We start from the raw sequence: 18,752 nt of genomic DNA, 5'->3' as shown, positions 1-18,752 counted from the left end.
TTAATTTAGGATAAACAAATTATAAAAGATTTATGTCCGTTTCATTTTACTTTTTCGTTTCATCATTGTTTCTATATAACTGTGTATGAGTATTAGATTTTCAGAAATTTAGGGCTAAAGAACGAATGAAGAAGATAATTCAAGTCTTCTACCAAAATGCTGCAACTAAATTAAGTAGAAACGTTGTTTTTGAACCCATGCCTCAATAAGAGACAAAAAAATTGCTGGTTGAACTTACTTTTAGAAGAGACAAAACACGAGCAATTCTAAAAGTCCTCCTTGTGCCCTAAAAATGACGTGACTTTTAAAATCACAGTTTGATCAAAATTCAATGTAATCTATCACATATTAAATGGTGATTTTAATAGTCACATCATTTTTAAAGGAACATAGAAGCAACTTCTAACATTTCTCACAAAACACATACATTTTTTTAACACCGTGAGAATCACGAGTCCTTGACATGTTCAACCTAGACAACCAACCTTTTTTTTTTTTTTTTTTCTTCAGAAATCAACTAAACCGACTTAAATTAAAAACAAGGTGTTTCCACATGTTTAACGCTGACTTAATAAAAATACCTAAATATAAATGATGAGAGAAGTGAGTAAAAGTTGGGAACTTGCGATTTCAATAGTTTCATTAGTTTGAAAATTGAGCGGCAATCAAATTGTTGAACCCTTGTTCTCCTCACAGTCAACTATAATTTTAGTTAACTGAGATTATAGAGAACACTAATGATTTTATTGAGCTCCAATCAAATTCTAATCGAGCTCCTGTCAAAGTAGATTTAGCAAATCTGTTTGGAGATCCTAGCTTAAGAAAAAAATACTTTTGATTACCATTATAATAATAGAGACTAATTCCGAAAAGCGTATCTACAAAAAGGACCATGTCAACCAATTAACCATAATTTTCCAAAAACACAATTTGAAAAAATATGGCATCATTTTAAAATATGACATTATTTTAGTTGCTGTGCTGAACTCAAGTATATCTTAAGAGTTGGCCCTAAGGTAAATGATTCTATTGAAGACCCCTTCAAGTAGGTGACTTGGTTGAGAAGCGCTCGTGTTGGGTTACATGTCAGAGTTATAGATACGATCGCTGCATCGGGTATGTGAGTGTTACTGTCTATGTACTAGCTTTGTCTTCTGAATAGTAGATATACTGGGTTTGGCTGCCCTGGAGTGGTTTTTCTCTTAATTGAGTTTCCATTTCATCAACAAAATATCTGTTTCTTTATTTTCCGTATTGTAATATTTTGTTGCACACTATTGCAAACACTTGATAAATTAGAAGTCATCTTTAATTTTCACAAACTTCTATAAAAACTCATACAAAAGCCAATTTTAGCCTCTTCACACTCGAAAGATTTTTTCTAATTTAAATAATTGTTGTGAAAATCAAACGGGTTCTTAAAGTCAATTGTTTTAAAAAAACAAAGCATATCTCCATTTTTGTTACCCTAAATGGATCAATAAAAACAGAGTAATCATTTTCACATTTTCCAGCAAGCTCCAATGTTTGTTTATTTGGCGGCCCACATTTTTTGTACCTTGCTAATCACTAGAGCTTATACTGATATATACCATATAAAGAAAGCATGAGAGGAAAGGTTTTTCTCCAACGTGCAACAATTTGGATTTAGATTTGATGCAATACCTCTTATGTGGACTGTACAATTTAAATGAACGGCCCAATATATATCATAATGGTAAATAAATAAAAGCTAAAAAAAAAAAAAAAAAAAAGAAGAAGAAGAAAGAAAGGTAGCTAGCTCCTAATGAAGGTGTTGATATTAGTGTGGTTTGGAGGTGACCGAATCAACCCCTTGGGCAAGGGGCCGATTTGGCCACCCTTAATTGTAGGAGTGACGCTTTCATGTCAATTTACTCATTTAATTTCATTCTTGTTATTAGTCTTCAGCCACTCATTTATTCAGTAGCTAACAAACCAAACTCCACGTTACCACGTAGGAGTGACGCTTTCATGTCAATTTACTCATTTAATTTCATTCTTGTCATTAGTCTTCAGCCACTCATTTGTTAGCTACGTGGTGACGTGGAGTTTGGTTTGTTAGCTATTGAATAAATGAGTGGCTAAAGACTAATAACAAGAATGAAATTAAATGAGTAAATTGATAGGAAAGCGAAATGAGAATTCTTTGAATGCACCAAGTTGACATATAATCTATGTAATCTATTTACTCATTTAATTTCATTCTTGTTATTAGTCTTCAGCCACTCATTTATTCAGTAGCTAACAAACTAGACTCCACATAGCTAACAAATGAGTGGCTGAAGACTAATAAAACAAATGAAATTAAATGAGTAAATTGATATGAAGGCATTATTCCTACAATTAAGGGTGGCCAAATCGGCCCCTTGCCCAAGGGTTGATTCGGTCGCCTCCAAATCACACCAATATCCATCCCTTCACTAGGAGCCACCCTTTCTTTCTTCTTCTTTTTTCAAATATTATTTATTCATTTATTGACCATTATGATATGGCCCGTTCAAGTTGGACCATTGAGGAGCATATACAAAAGGGATTTGATTCTTGTACAACACCAATACAACAACCCCTCACATGAGGGTGGGCTCCAGTACGTGGGACCCACCCTCATGTGAGGGATTGTTGTACAGTTGTTGTATTGGTGTTATAAATCTAACATTTTCCTATACAAAAAGGACCATGTCAACCAATTAACCATGATTTTTCAAAAACACAATTTGGAAAAACACGGCATCATTTTAAAATATGAAGAAATCATGCAACTATTTGAAAATATGAAGACTTGTTGAGAACAATTGAACAAATTAACTTTAAGTGTGACAAAATATATTGTAAGTTATATTTGTATGTTTTAAACAATAATTAAATTTTGTCGAATTGTTTATTTATTTCGTTACTTATATCTTTTACTATTTTTAGTCAATACTTTTTTATTTTATTTTTTAATCTTAACCCATTTGAAGAAAAATCCTTGCTTTGTCACTGCGAGCAAGTCATTCTGCAACTAAGAGGTGGAATTCCATCAATTTTTAGAGTGAAATTGGAAGGAGGTACCATTCTTCTTTTTTAGTCCTAAGCAATGTACCATTTATGATACAAAATGAAACTTAAGTGAAAAAAAATAATAATAAAATTGTTAAACCAAGGGGGAAAATATATATTTAATCCTTCAAATGATGAAAGAGAAGCTATAGGGAAGCTCTTCTGGTACCATTGTAGCATAGCCAATATTTAAAGAACCTATATAGAGCATCAGTTCTAAGTTTTTTTTTTTTTTTTTTGGGATTTTTCTTATAATTAAGGAAGAAAAAGCAAATATAATGTAGCTATTGTAAATTATCTAGAGGAAAGATTGTAGCGGCTGACAAGATATTTAAGCTAAAGACCTTAATTTCTAAATTTCTAACTTTTTAAAGAGCTCTTTTTTTCTTTTTTTCTATTTTGTCTCTAATTGACTTTGTTGATTTGAAGATGGCATATAGATTCAACTAAAGATAATATAAAGAAAACTTGACTAATAAGAATACAACACGTAAATGATAGACTACAGTGACTAGAAGACATTTAAGCTAAAGACTCTAAGGCCGGCACATTTAGATGTATGATTTTTTTTTTTTTTTTTTTGTATTGTTTTTAAGATTGTGAATACCGAGAAAAAAAAATGATTTGAAATTATGTATCGATGATTTAGAGAATAAAAAAAAATAAAAAAAAAAATAAAATTGGGAATATAGTTTTTGGCAAGGTGAACTAAATTGAATCTAATTAGAAAAAGTAAAACTAAATCTGAAAAAAGAAAACATAAGAACAGAAAAAGAAAAATAGGAAGAGGATTTTCGAACAACCCTAAGGAAGGTAGAGCAACTGCTAAGTGTTTGGATGTGTTCAGCTACCCCTGTCAAATTCAGTGGTGGTTGAGCCACCCCAAACACTTGGGGGGTAATCTAGCCACCCTTAGGTCTGGCTAGGCCTCCCATTATATATGATAGGTCTGCTCCCGTCTAATTTGTCGAGATAGATGGGCTCTTCAACCCCTTCTTTCGAACTATCTAAATTTAATATAAAATTCGAACAACGAATCTTGGTTCTTTGATGAAACCTTGAGAGTTGTACGTTATTTGTCACATTTGTTTCAGTTCTTACTGCCAATCAAATGCAAGATTGTGAAGCTCTCAAGTTACAACATTTGATAGACTTCCAAAATGTTTATGCTTTAATCTTTGAAGACCATCAAATGTTGACTACCTGCACCGATGATCATTAAACTTGATATGAACATCCACCAAACTGATGTCGTGGAGGAGAAATGACATTTTATGTGTAATATTGAAAGTATATCTGGAATGCGATTAAAATTAAATCCACAATAATCATATAAATTTACTCATTTGAACAATCAAAGCTTCGTCATATGCTTTGGATTCCAAAATAAATTTCCAAGATGATACAGGGAATGCAGGAAAATTTGCAGTTGGATAGGATTGGAAAAGACGAGAATTGATCACGTTGGTATAGATTCATTCAACGTCAACCCAAAATAATGACTCCCACTCCACAAGTTTGCCCCCTCTCATCTTTCTTATTAAAGTGCCCCCACTCCCCACCACTCCCCAGTCGTGTACGTCACATCTATCCTTTTGTCATTGTACTCCTCAACCATACCCTACTAATTATGGTATTGTTTGACAAACATACGTCGAAAACAAAATAATTAGTTATTAATTTTAAAATTAGTAAAAATCAATGATAAGATATAAAGTAAGTAAAAAAAATTTGTAAGAAAGAAGAAAAAAATTTTATGTTGTAGTGAATTTTTTTATTTACATAATAGTAAAAAATTATTAATGTGATATAAAAAGTGAAAGAATGTGAGAATGTTTTGATGTTGATTGTTATTGAAAAATGTAAAAAAATGAGAAAAATAATGAGAATAGTGCTATGTACTACTATGTTCCATTTTTATCCTTGTCAAACAAGGTCTATAGCTTTTGCTTGCCTCTCTTCAAGAGCATTTAAAGGCCGTTCAAAAAAAATAAAAGATTAATCTTAGAGTTTGGCCTTTAAAGGATGATCGAACGACTCTCATCACCTATAATTCTTTTTTTGAGTTATATAAAAAGCTGTCAAACATAATTTTTAATAATAAATAAAAAATAGTTGAAAATAATAGGAGATCCAAACAAGCCATTTGTTACTTCCAAGTCCCAACTAAAAATAATGTAAAAAAAGGCTTGACTATGTAAAGGAGATTGTGAAGCACTCGCGTTACAACATTTGATAGCCTTCCAAAATAAGAGCAAAAGATTTCTTTAGAAGATGTTTTTAGAAAATAATTTCCAAAAACTGTTTTAAGCGGGAAAAAAAAAAAGAAAAATAAAAATGACATACTGTCAAGGTTTTCCAATGAAAAACTATTGCTGAATAATGCATTTCGGAAATTATTTTATGCTTTAATCTTTGAAGACCATCATATATATTTTTTTATGTTTTTTTTTTTCCTAAAAGCGGGGTTGTTGGAGATATTCAATGTAATAATTATATTTATATTGAATGCTTCAAGAGCATTTAAATATAAAGAGAGGCACTTAAAAAATGTATATATATATATATATTCCCACATCCATCGTTGTCTTTGTAGGTCGGGCCATTAATGTGATAAAGACCAGACCATCAAAATTCAAAAGTTGACTATATATAAGATCACCTTTTAACGAATAGATCAAAGATGGTAACATTAGTTTTTACAGATATCGTGGAGCAGTGGTATAATTTATGTGACAGCAGTGATATAATTAATGCCTCCTTGTGCTTCGGACAAAGTGGGTAGTTATAATTAATGAATAGTAGACATAACAATCAACGCTTCGTCAATCATACACTTTAGATTCTAAAAGAAATTTTCAAAATGATTCAGAAAATGCATGTGATGTGTGAAAGTAGGAAAATTTGCAATAGGATAAGATTGGAAAAACAAGAGAATTGAATTACGTTGCTACGCATTCATTCCAATGTCAACCCAAAATAATGACTCTCAGTCCACAAGTTTGCCCCCTCTGATCTGATCTTTGTTATTAAAGTGTCCCCACTCCTCAGTCATGTACATCACAATCTACCCTTGGACATTGCCCTCCTCAATCATACAGATACACTACCAACTACAGCTTGCCTCTTTTCAAGAGCATTTAAAGGCACTTTAAAAAAAAAAAGAAAAAGGAATTGATTCCCACATACCTCGTTGTCTTTGTAGGCTTAATGTGAATTTGTCATGATTTTTAATATTTCTAATTTTCTATTATGCATAAAGAAAGGGATAGTATTGAGCTGATATTCAGAAATATACATTAGTCTTTTACGAGTAATTCTACATATACATTAAGTATCTATCAAGTGTCCATAAAAAAATAAGGTCGTATTTAAAAGTAATTCTATTAGTACATTAAATGTTCATTAAGTATCCATTAAAAAAATAAGGTGGCTTTTAAAATCACCATTGAGCATATGATTGATCAAATGATGATTTTAAAAGTCACTTCATTTTTGTATGGACATTTGATGGACATTTAATGTACTAATAGAATTACTAGGCATTTAAAATCACCAATGGACATGTGATTGATCAAATGATGATTTTGATCAAATGGTGATTTTAAAAGCTATCTCATTTTTTTATGGACACTTAATATATTATTAGAATTGCTCGTCTTTTACAGACACCGTGCATCATAATATACATTGTGTCGTTGTGCTTCGGGTGTGACTAGAAACAAATTCATTCTTAGATCATATGACAACCTTAAGAAATTGACAATTGAAAAGGAAAAAAAAAAAAAAAAGGAAGGGGGGGGGGGGGGGGGGGAGATAAAAATAAATAAAAAAATAGCTAGTAAATAAAATTGTAGTTTCTATCATTTCTCAGTAAATAATAGATACAAAAATTATTTATAGGAGACTCATGGCAGCCTTTGCAAGAGAATTGATATGATCTTTCCAAGAACTTGCACGAAAAATCCAATTTAGTAGAGCATATCTTCTTCATTTATCCAAATTCAATGCCAATTTGTAGAAAATTTCTTACAAAGCACTTTGCATGAAATTTATGTCTCCCTCTTTCTATATTTATTTATTTTTTAATAATTTTTTTTATTAAGATGCATACGTGTCGCGTTCTTATCGTTTTGACGTGGCGTTGATGTGGCATTTAATAGAATCTGTAAAATATTTTAACGGAATTTGATGCCAGGAATCGATTTGTAATTATTGCTTACCATAAGGACCTCCCATGAACTTTTTGATCCATAGAGAGTGAAAAATAATTATGACATACTACAGAGACCAATGGTGCAATTATCCTTAAAGATAATGTAAAGAAGACTTGACTGCGAATACAACACGTAAAAGCCTTTTGTTTTTGTCTCTATAGTTGACAAGTTGATTAGGAGATGGCCTCTAATTCCAAATAAAGATATTGTAAAGAAGACTTGACTGCGGATACAACACGTAAAGGAAAGATGACTATTAGTGACCAGAAGACATTTAAGTTAAAGACTTTAATTTATAAGTTTTTAACTTTCCACAAAAGGCCTTTTATTTTGTCTCTAGTTGACAAGTACTTGATTAGAAGATGGCCACTATTTCCAACTAAAGATAATGTAAAGAAGACTTGACTATGAATACAACACGTAAAGGCCTTTTGTTGTCTCTATAGTTGACAAGTTGATTAGGAGATGACCTCTAGTTTCAAATAAAGATAATGTAACGAAGACTTGACTGCGAACACAACACATAAAGCAAAGATGACTACAGTTACCAGAAGACATTTAAACTAAAGACATTAATTTATGAGTTTTTAACTTTCCACAAAAGGACTTTTGTTTTTTTCTCTAGTTGACAAGTACTTGATTAGAAGATGGTCTTTATTTCCAAATAAAGATAAGGGATAATTGCACCATTGGTCCCTGTAATATGCCATAATTATTTTTCACACCCTATGATTCAAAAAGTTTATGGGAGGTCCTTATGGTAAGCAATAATTACAAATTGATCCCTAGCGTCAAATTCTATTAAATTTTTTGACAGATTCTGTTAAATGTCATGTCAGCGCCACATCAAACTAATAAGAATGCGACACGTGTCCATATTAATAAAAAAATAAATTTATTAAAAATAAATAAATAAACTTATTTTTTTAAAAAAAAATAAAAATAAAATTCAGAAAAAGAAAAAGAAGAAACGAGAAAAAAAAATAAAAAAAAGCAATGGGTGGCGTGCAGCCACCCCCAATTGCTTGGTGGTGGCCTTCGGCCCACCCCTGGATCTACTAGGGGTGGCCCGATGGCCACCCCCGGGCACTTCTGGAGGTGGCCGCACCCTCCCAAGTGGCCGGGGGTGGCATGCAACCACCCGATTTGCTTGGGGTGGCCTTCGGGCCACCCCTAGATCTACAATGGCCACCCCCAAACACATCTGGGGTGGCCGCGGCCTCCCCAGTGGCCGGAGGTGGAGCACAACCACCCCAATTGCCTAGGGGTGGCCTTTTCCACCCCTAGAGGCTAGATCTACTAAGGATGGCCCGATGGCCACCCCCGGCCACTTAGGGTGGCCGTGCGCCAACCCCGGCCACCCCTTGCTTTTTGGTTTTTTTTTTTTTTAAAAAAAAATAAGTGTATTTATTTATTTTTTAATAATTTTTTTATTAAGATAGACACGTGTCGCATTCTTATTAGTTTGACGTGGCGTTGACGTGGCATTTAACAGAATCTGTCAAAAAATTTAACGGAATTTGACGCTTGGGATCGATTTGTAATTATTACTTACTATAAGGACCTCCCATGAACTTTTTGAACTATAGGGAGTGAAAAATAATTATGGCATACTACAGAGACCAGTGGTACAATTATCCTTAAAGATAATGTAAAGTAGACTTGACTGTGAATACAACACGTAAAGGCCTTTTGTTTTTGTCTCTATAGTTGACAAGTTGATTAGTAGATGGCCTCTAGTTCCAAATAAAGATAATGTAAAGAAGACTTGACTGCGGATACAACACGTAAAGGAAAGATAACTACGGTGACCAGAAGACATTTAAGCTAAAGACTTTAATTTATGGAAAATGTTAGATTTACAACACCAATACAACAACTGTACAACAATCCCTCACATGAGGGTGGATCCCACATACTGGGGCATTTTGATACAGGGAATGCATGTGGAAGGAAAATTTGCAGTTTGATAGAATTGGAAAAGATAAGAGAATTACGTTGGTTCAGATTCATTCAACGTCAACCCAAAATAATGACTCCCAGTCCACAAGTTTGCCCCCTCTGATCTTTCTTATTAAAGTGTCCCCACTCCCCAGTCATGTACATACAACAATCATACAAGAGCATTTACAAAAAAAAAAAAATTAATAATAATAATTGGTTCCCACATACCTCGTTGTCTTTGTAGGGCCATTAATGTGATAAAGACCAGATTATGAATTTGTCATGATTTTTAATATTTCTATTATGCATAAAGAAAGGGATCTTGAACTGATATATATTCAGAAATATATATACATTATTCTTCTTTTTCTTTTCTTTTTTTAACTATTATTTATTCATTTATTTACCATTATGATATGAGGCGTTCTTATTATTATGGTAAATGAACGGCTCATATCATAATGGTAGATAAATGAACAAATAATAGTTAAAAAATATTTCAAAAATTATCAGTTTTTCCATAAATACATTATTTGGGAATTTCATCTCTCCCATAATTTAGTTGTTGAGAATCCACAATTCTAGGTTTAGAAGTAGAGATCATTTCCGATGTGTACAAAATAGCATTAACTATAACAATAATATACAAGGAAAGCATAACTTTAATTTCCAAATAAGTGGGTAGAAAATGGCCAACAAAATAACAAGAATGAATATTGAGTCTCTATGCCAAAGGCTACGTGTAATCTCAATCATCATTGGCGTTTAAGCTAAACACCAATTTTTAAAAGCTTATCGATGCAATGATGAATATGGAGTCTTCATGCTAAAGGCCATGTGTTGTCTCAATCATTATCGGTGTTTAGGATAAACACCGATATTTAAATGTTAATCGGTGTTTTCACTTAACGCTGGTAAACACCATATTTTTTAGTTGTGCAATAATGAGCTAGCGTGGAGTCTCCATGCCAAAGTCTATGGGCTGTATCAAATATTATCGGCCGATATTGAAAAAAATTTATCAGTGTTTCCATTTAACGGTAGTAAATACTGAGTTTTTAATAGTGCAATAATGAGTGTGGAGTCTGCGTGCCAATGACTATGTGTAGTCTCAATCATGGACTCAAAATACATAGAGACATTAGCTAGGGAGATAGTGGTGTGGTCCAAATCCAATCACTTGTAGGATCTTGGAAATTTCTTTTGGAATCCAGAGCGTATGACTGACGAGGGCAATGACAAAGGGTTGATTGTTATGTCCATGCATGACTCGGACACCTTAATGACAAAGATATAGACACAGAAAGTGTGAGAGATGACCTAGAAATAAGGAGTGGAAGTGAAGGTTAATTTGGACCAATTATTTTTGGGGATTAGTACAAACCTGAATTTGTAGGGCCATTAATGTGATAAAGAGCAGATCATGAATTTGTCATGATTTTTAATATTTCTATTATGCATAAAGTAAGGGATCTTGAGCTGATATATATTCAGAAATATACATTAGTCTTTTACATATACCGTGCAACAGAAAGATAAATTGTGTGGTGCTTCATAAATAAATGGTGTGACTAAAACAAATTCATTCTTAGATTATATGACAACCTAAGAAATTGACAATTGAAAAGGAAAAAATGGCAGATAAAAGAAAAAGAAAAGAAAAATTAGTAGCCACTTTTTTATAATCATCAAATTGAAGTCCCAACATTGATTACAAAATTAATAAGTTCTAGGATTACAAGATCATTGCAACATATATAGTAATTATTACATATGCCAAGTTTACATATAATTATTCTGATTCAGGAATCACTTCCAACTCATTGTTTAGACGTTTTGTAGCCATATTTTCTCTAGTTTTTATGGGGCCTGTAGAGGCAAAGGGATTAGGAGGCATCGTTAATTTATCTCCTTCTCCTTCTAACATTTGAACCACATTTTTAATTGAAGGACGATCCATTGGGTGCCATTGGATGCACCAAAGTCCTACAATTGCAAGTTTCTTTGCAATTTTAGCATCTCCATCATCTTCAACAAAGATTCGTATGTCTTCTTTTTGTTCCAAGAGATTGTAGATCCATTCTGGAAAGTAGACTTGGTTAGTATTCTCAATTGCAATATCAACATTTTTCTTCCCTCCAACAATTTCAAGTAACAATATTCCAAAGCTATAAACATCTGCTTTTGCAGACACATTTCCAAAATTTCTAGAGAACACTTCAGGTGCAATGTAACCCATAGTCCCCCTAGCTGTGGTCATGGAAACTGCACTTTGATCCTTAGAACACAATTTGGCAAGACCAAAATCAGAAATTTTTGGATTGAAGTTCTGATCTAACAAAACATTGTGAGGTTTGATGTCAAAATGGAGGATTCGTTGGTCGCATCCTTGGTGAAGATATTCGATTCCTTTTGCTACGCCGAAAGCAATATCTTGCAACTTATCCCAATTATGAATAAGGTTCTTGGCAGTCGTTGAAGATATAAACTTGTCTAGTGAATCATTTGGTAAGAACTCACATACTACAGCTCTTCTAAATCCATCAGCACAAAAGCCAACCAAGCGAACCACGTTAACATGATGGATCTTAGCCATTGTTCTTACTTCATTTATGAATTCTTCCCCATTTCCCATTGATGTCTTCAGGATCTTCACCGCAACATAAATTTCATTGGAAAGCTTTCCTTTGAACACTGTTCCATATGCTCCTTCACCTAACTTCTCAGTAAATTGATTTGTAATCCTTTTAACATCAGCATATGAGTATCTCGTGGGTCTGAAATTTCTATAATCCTCCAAAAACTTTTCGATCTTTGCTTGATGTTCTTTTTCAACTTTATCATAAGTATAGAAACGGTAGAGAGTAAAGATAGAGAGCAGTATCAGAAATGAACCTAAGATGACACCTGCATGATAAAAATTCATGAATCAATAACTTTCATCTACACAATAAGAACAATTTCAAACATCCAATATACAGCTCACCAGCAATTGCTAACTTTGGTAATGCACCTGTCAAAGATTTAACACAATCAGCTTCTCATTAATGTATATTTTAAGAAATAAATAATTAATGTTCGCCTAAAAAATAAACTGATAGCTAAGTTATATTGAATTTAAATCTTGAGTCCAATTGGAGGCTTCTAAAAGGACTTAGAGCATTCAGAATAAGCTCTTTACATTTAGCTTTTCTTAAAAAATCTAACAGAACTCATAAAAAGACCTATTTAACAAGAGCTCTGTCTTCTTTAATTCAGTTTTAACTAAAACAAATAAAACTTGCGACTTGAAATACTGCAGTTAAACTGGTTGGTTTAAAACACAAAAAACAATATTTAACTAAAGTAGAGAAAGATGTAAATTAAATAGAGTTTGATGTTGGGTCCTTTTAAAGGTGGCTCTCCAAATGAATTGAATAGATAGAATACCTTTAGTATGTGTAGGGATGCACTGAGTTCCTGATGGACTGCTATTACTCTTCTCACATTTCTTGCCTTTCACTTCACAGCGTTTGCAGTCTGGAGTGGACCAACTCAATTGAACAAATTTATCATAATCCACTGCTATTAAAGCAACTGGAATTTGATAAAGATTATACATCTTTGTACAAGATATGATGGACGCATTGATCTCAGTCGCAGGGTAAACTCGGTAGGTAGAACCACTAAGACAATAGATGAGATATTGATGTTTGTTTTCTGATCTTGGGGAACAATTAAATAAGGCATAGTCGGAAAGGTAATCAGAGGAATTTACTTTGAATCGGAAAGGAGAGGAATTGGACAAATTGAGCCGCTGAAGCTGCGGCCTTGGGAAGCAATGTTGTGGATCATATAATTGAATTACTTGAGATTTGTAGTTAATCTCTTTGACAAAGAGCTTCACTGAAACGGGCAGCTCGAGCACCGTATCATTCTTGTCAGTACAGGAGAGATTAAACCCAGAATACCCACAGTGATCTGCCTGGGTGTTAAGTCGGAAGGGAAATCGGATGGATGGACCATGACCTCCACAACGTGTTTCAGCACAAATATTTTGGGCATCTCCAAGGTCTATGATGAAAGCCACAAACAAGAACAAGTATGAGATTACCATTTCTTTGAAAGTATCCATCAGCAATGGTTCTCGATCAGCCTCTTAAATACTTCATAAAAGGCCTATTTTTCAATATATGACGTAGGTGCTTACGCCTTATAAATCTAAATTATTTATTTACTTTGTCTATATATAGGCTTTGCTGTGGAATAATGTGGAATATCTCTCTCTCCCTCTCTCTCTCTCTCACTAGTTCTCCATGGCAAAAGGAATGGGACTGACGGCCCTTATTGTTGTTGTTGTCCTCCTTCATCAAACTTGCAATACAAGTGCTCAGGATCACTGTCCTCCTTCTTCTTGCGGCTCCATCCTTAACATAAGTTATCCGTTTCGATTAACGAGCGATCCCAAAAACTGCGGCAATCAAAGGTATAATCTTTCATGTGAGAACAACCAAACACTATTGTTACACTTATATGATGGAAGATACTACGTTCGACAAATCAATTACACCGGCTACTCAATCAGAGTTGTAGACCCAGGTATTGGACTCAACGCTACTGAGTACTACTCCATCCCTCGTTATTTTCTAGAATATAATAATTTCAGTTCTGGAGATCCATATCGAGCATTTGATACTAATATGGCAGTGTATTTCGTGAAATGTGAAAAGCAAGTGAATTCTCAGTATCATCTAAACATTTCTGCTTGCTTTGAGGGTGGAGTGTATTCTTCCAAGAGGTATACATATGCTCTATTCGAGATTAAAGCCAATGCATCGAAATATCGTCCTGCACTGGAGTTGGGGGACTTGTGCCAAGTAGAGCAAATATCTCTCATACCCTGGCCAGATCGTTATTATTATGAAGATGACTTAAGAAATATTTCCTGTACAGACTTCCACAATGAATTGCTACGGGGTTTTGAGCTTTCCTGGGGTACCACGCGATTTGGTGCGTATATAAATGAATTAATGCATTCGAAAAAAAAAATACACATAACACTTGCAATTTCTAATTAAATTTCTTACATGTTTAAATTTTAATTACCATTAAATTTCTGTTTCTTTCTTTTCTCATCGCTAACCATTCATATATACTTCTAAACGCTGCCGTTGTTCTTTTCTTAGGCAAGGAAGGAATCCTTGAGAAGATATATGATTGTAAGTTTTCGATCTCGCAAACTTGTTTGAAGGATCTTACACTCAAATCACCTTTTTTATTAATTGATAAATTAATTAATTAATTTATTTTCATGTTGTAGTTATTGAAGGAATACTATATCGAGTGTTCACCTTCGGTAAGAACCGCGCGTTATCTTTTTTATTTTGATTATCTTCTTCTTCTTCTTCTTCTCTTCTTCCTCTGTTTTTATAAACAGATCATTCCTTGCAATGTGATGTTTACATAAAAAAAAAAAAAATAATAATAATAAAAAAAAAACCTACAAATACTATTATTTTCAACTTTAAAAGAATGCTGAGCTAGTTTTAATTCCATGTTTCCAAACAGTACTGATGCATGTTATTCTTCTGTTTGTCAAAACAGTATTAGATCATCTACCAGTACCACTACGACGACGACTATATGAGCTATCAAATCAACTAGAAGACCGAATACTACAACGAGTATATGAGCGATTTGGCAACAACGGTGAGGCTTCAATTAATCTTAAAAATTTATTTGCAGGATAAATTCCCTATGGGCAATTTGGTAAACTTAGTATAGAATGAAACAATAACCACATGGATCGAAATGGAATATTGACTGTCCTCGATGATACGATGAAGCAACAGGTTTATACTGTTGCTTTTATTTCTTCTTAAGCATGGCCCTTTGTGACATTTGCTTATGCAATTTTATTAATTAATTCATTTTTTTTTTTTCATATTTCTTCCAGCTCTTCCAATTTATTTACTGACGTACATGACAATTGACTATGGTAAGAATCTTCTCTCCTTTGATCTTCGTTAGTTTTTTTCTTTTTCCTTTTTAGCAGATCATTCTATAAACTATTAAGCATGAATTAATTTATAACATGTGGCCAAAATGAAAATTTGAATTATTACCTGAAAAAGATAACAAGTATTAATTGTACTTAATTACTAGGATCTATATATACTAAAATAAATATATATTTACAGCAATGCAACAACATGTTGGCTTACAATCCTTACTTTGGTGATGTTCTTCCATATATAGGACTGTTCCAAGCAGCAAAAATGATATTGGGGGCTCCATTTGTGATTGCATTCTTGATACATAAATGGAATAGGAGACATTTATCCATGTATGATGTTGTCGAAGAATTTCTACAAAGTCACAATAACCTCATGCCAATAAGATACTCTTATTCCGAAATTAAGAAGATTACCAAAAGTTTCAAGGAGAAATTGGGTGAAGGAGGTTATGGCACTGTTTTTAAAGGAACACTTCGAAGTGGTCGTCTTGTGGCTATAAAGATGTTAGGCAAGTCCAAAGCTAACGGACAAGATTTTATAAGCGAAGTTGCAACTATTGGAAGGATTCACCATGTTAATGTAGTGCAACTCATTGGTTTTTGCGTTGAAGGATCGAAACGGGCTCTTGTATATGAGTTCATGCCTAATGGTTCCTTAAATAAATACATATTTTTGTCAGAAGTACGCACGCTCCTAAGCTATGATCAAATGTTTGATATAGCTCTAGGAGTGGCTCGTGGGATTGAATATTTACATCAAGGATGTGACATGCAAATTTTACATTTTGATATCAAGCCTCACAACATTCTTCTTGATGAAAATTTTACTCCCAAGGTTTCTGACTTTGGACTAGCAAAATTATATCCAACAAATGACAGCATTGTTTCTTTGACTGCTGCAAGAGGGACATTAGGATACATGGCTCCTGAGTTGTTCTACAAAAATATTGGAGGCGTCTCATACAAAGCTGATGTTTATAGTTTTGGAATGTTATTGATGGAAATGGCCGGCAGAAGAAAGAACGTAAATGAAGTTGCAGAACACTCAAGCCAAATGTACTTCCCTACTTGGGTTTATGACCAATTGCAAAATAGAAACGACGTAGAAATATTGGAAGACGCCACAGATGAGGAAAAGAAAATAGGGAAGAAGATGATCATTGTTGCATTATGGTGTATACAGATGAAGCCTAATGATCGCCCTTCAATGAACAAAGTTGTTCAAATGCTTGAAGGAGAAGTTGAATGCTTACAAATGCCTTCCAAGCCTTTCCTTTTAGCACTAGACGAAACCGTAATAGGTGGTGCAGAGAATTCGAATCAATCAAATGAATCAAATCAATCATCTCTATTTTAAATACAAATTAATTTATGTATGAGTCTTTTGATTTATTATATCTCTGTTCAAGGAGAAAATTAGTTTTCTCATATATATTTGATAGCACAAAGATGCTTAGTATTTCTGTATAACAAATAAGAGTTTGTTTGATTTAAGATAACTCTCCTTATTACGTAAGTTTTTTTTTTTTTTTTTTAATTCCATTTTCCCATACTTGACCAATGAACTTGAGTTTGAAGTTTGAGAAGATATGTTGCTATTGTTGACATTCATGAACTTCTATTTTTGAATGAGGAAGCCAACAAACAATTTGAGCAACTATTTCTTTGCAAGGGTTGGAGGCATAGAATGTTAAAACAATGTTAAATATGAAAGGTAGCGATTAGTGATAGAAGACATCAAAAAAGCTTTTTCTTCAATAACTTGCAGTACTTTTTTTCCAAATGACATCAATATCTAAAGGGCCATCGATCCATATGTTCTTCACCAAAAAGCATCAAGCGTGACGTAGTACGTTGTCTACTTCTACTTCATGTTTTGTTTTTTTAAAAAGTTCTAGTCCAAATAATTGTTGGCTTACGTGAATGTAAACCAAGTCAAGGGAATTTTTGTTTCTCCTAAGTCAACTTGTATTTCAAGTCGGCAAAGGAATCCAGGTTTTTATAGAACTCCAAGTCCATATATATCAAAGGTGAATTTCCAAGTACGTAGGTTACTAATTAAATTTCCTAGTTGTTTTAGTTTTACTTTTCCTTGTCAATTTAGAATAAGTAGACAAGTCTATTAAAGCTATGTAATACTTTTGATTCAGACATTGAATGAAGAAATCTTTTGATAGTGTATTCTGAGTTGAGATTACTCTGTCCATGGTGAGAAGCCTTTCTTTTGGGTGTGATGCCTATTTTCTAATTTTTTTTTTACTTGGTTTGATTTTTCCTGCGTCAATTTTGGTATCAGAGCATCGGTTTTGATTGTTTCCTCAAACATATCACCCATACCCAACAAATCATCCTAAGTTTCTTATCAACCCCATATACAGAATCCTCTACATCGAACCTCATATCCACCAACACCAAACCAACCAACTGTAATGGTCCTATTAATAATAGATGGGCTGAGTTTAGTAGAGGGCTGAATGGGCTTGGCCCATTCCAATTATTAGAGTTAGCTGGCTAAGTCTATATAAGGCTCAAAGTCTAATGATAGGATTATGGAAATAGATCGTAAAGTCTTTGGACTTTTGGAGGGTTGGGCACCTCGAATGCTCTAGGAGATTGGCACTCTCGAATTGAATGTCACCATTTGCATTGTAAATTCCATTCAATCAATTTACTATTCTTCTTCCTAGTTCTTTCAATTCTTCCATTTTAATTCATCAATTATGTCATTTCTTCCAATTCCATTACAAAATCCCTAAATCAAAACCCTAGAATTTCAGTACCAATTTCGGTACTGTTACACTCCCGGTTCTACTATGGCTACTCGTAGTGGGCAATCATATGGAGGGAACCGTTTGTCTCAACAGCAACGTGACGACCTCTTGCTTGAGATAGCCCATCAAATGGGATCTTTATCCAAACGTGTGGACACCCTTTGGAGTCAAGTTTTCGACACACCTGAATGTTCTGGAGAAAAAACAAGAGGGAAAGCATTGAACACGATAAACTCAAAGGCACTGAAGAAGACGCAGAAGAGGTCAAAATTTGTCCTCGATTCACCACGCCAGCTATCAGTCACAAAATCAACATCACCCACGTATTCAGCAACAAGCCCACTAGGTGTTTGATTATTCTCTGTAGACTCAAATTCCCCTCCATTTGTTCCCCAAACATAGGTACAATTTTAAGAATAGGTTTGACGATGTTACTTAAAGGGTAAGGGTGGACGTACCAGATTTTCATGGTAAGTTGGATCCTCATGCTTTTCAAGATTGGTTGACCTCCTTAGAAGACTATTTTGAATGGTTTGATTTAACTTCTGAACGCAAGATGCGGTTTGTCAAAATGAAGCTCAAAGGGCAAGCACGAGTATGGTGGCATAGTGTGGAAGAGCAGCTCCATCGACTGCGTCGGGCTCCCATCCTGCATTGGGAAGAGATGCGATTAAAACTCCAAGAGAAATACCTTCCAATGGATTATGAGGAGTCATTATTTGAGGAATTGTTGTCCCATCGACAAGGTAACATGACTATCGATGA

The 18,752-nt window shown here is 33.8% G+C and overlaps 2 protein-coding genes across 4 annotated transcripts; one reads left to right on the top strand and one right to left on the bottom strand.

The window, feature by feature from the left end:
* Positions 1–10,890: 10,890 nt before the first annotated feature.
* Positions 10,891–13,340, bottom strand: LOC133880367 (rust resistance kinase Lr10-like). 2 transcript variants are annotated; one of them, XM_062319321.1, is made up of 3 exons: positions 12,651–13,339; positions 12,208–12,234; positions 10,891–12,128 (listed from the first exon to the last, which is right to left on the bottom strand). In XM_062319321.1, exons 1-3 carry the CDS (start codon positions 13,333–13,335, stop codon positions 11,014–11,016), a joined length of 1,827 nt encoding a protein of 608 aa, XP_062175305.1. In that variant the 5' UTR covers positions 13,336–13,339; the 3' UTR covers positions 10,891–11,013. The 2 variants fall into 2 exon arrangements, with proteins under 2 accessions (XP_062175305.1, XP_062175306.1); XM_062319322.1 differs by lacking the exon at positions 12,208–12,234 and having other exon boundaries at positions 12,651–13,340.
* Positions 13,341–13,490: 150 nt separating this feature from the next.
* Positions 13,491–16,715, top strand: LOC133880365 (rust resistance kinase Lr10-like). Of its 2 annotated transcripts, XM_062319320.1 has the most exons (7): positions 13,491–13,799; positions 13,908–14,210; positions 14,387–14,419; positions 14,521–14,556; positions 14,805–14,909; positions 15,157–15,198; positions 15,459–16,715. In XM_062319320.1, exons 1-7 carry the CDS (start codon positions 13,517–13,519, stop codon positions 16,571–16,573), a joined length of 1,917 nt encoding a protein of 638 aa, XP_062175304.1. In that variant the 5' UTR covers positions 13,491–13,516; the 3' UTR covers positions 16,574–16,715. The 2 variants fall into 2 exon arrangements, with proteins under 2 accessions (XP_062175304.1, XP_062175303.1); XM_062319319.1 differs by having other exon boundaries at positions 13,491–14,210.
* Positions 16,716–18,752: the final 2,037 nt, after the last annotated feature.

Source organism: Alnus glutinosa, chromosome 10 (assembly GCF_958979055.1).
Source record: "Alnus glutinosa chromosome 10, dhAlnGlut1.1, whole genome shotgun sequence".
NCBI classification, from domain to species: Eukaryota; Viridiplantae; Streptophyta; class Magnoliopsida; order Fagales; family Betulaceae; genus Alnus; species Alnus glutinosa.
Note: the sequence above shows the minus strand (reverse complement) of the source record. Positions and strands in the feature narration are given on the sequence as shown.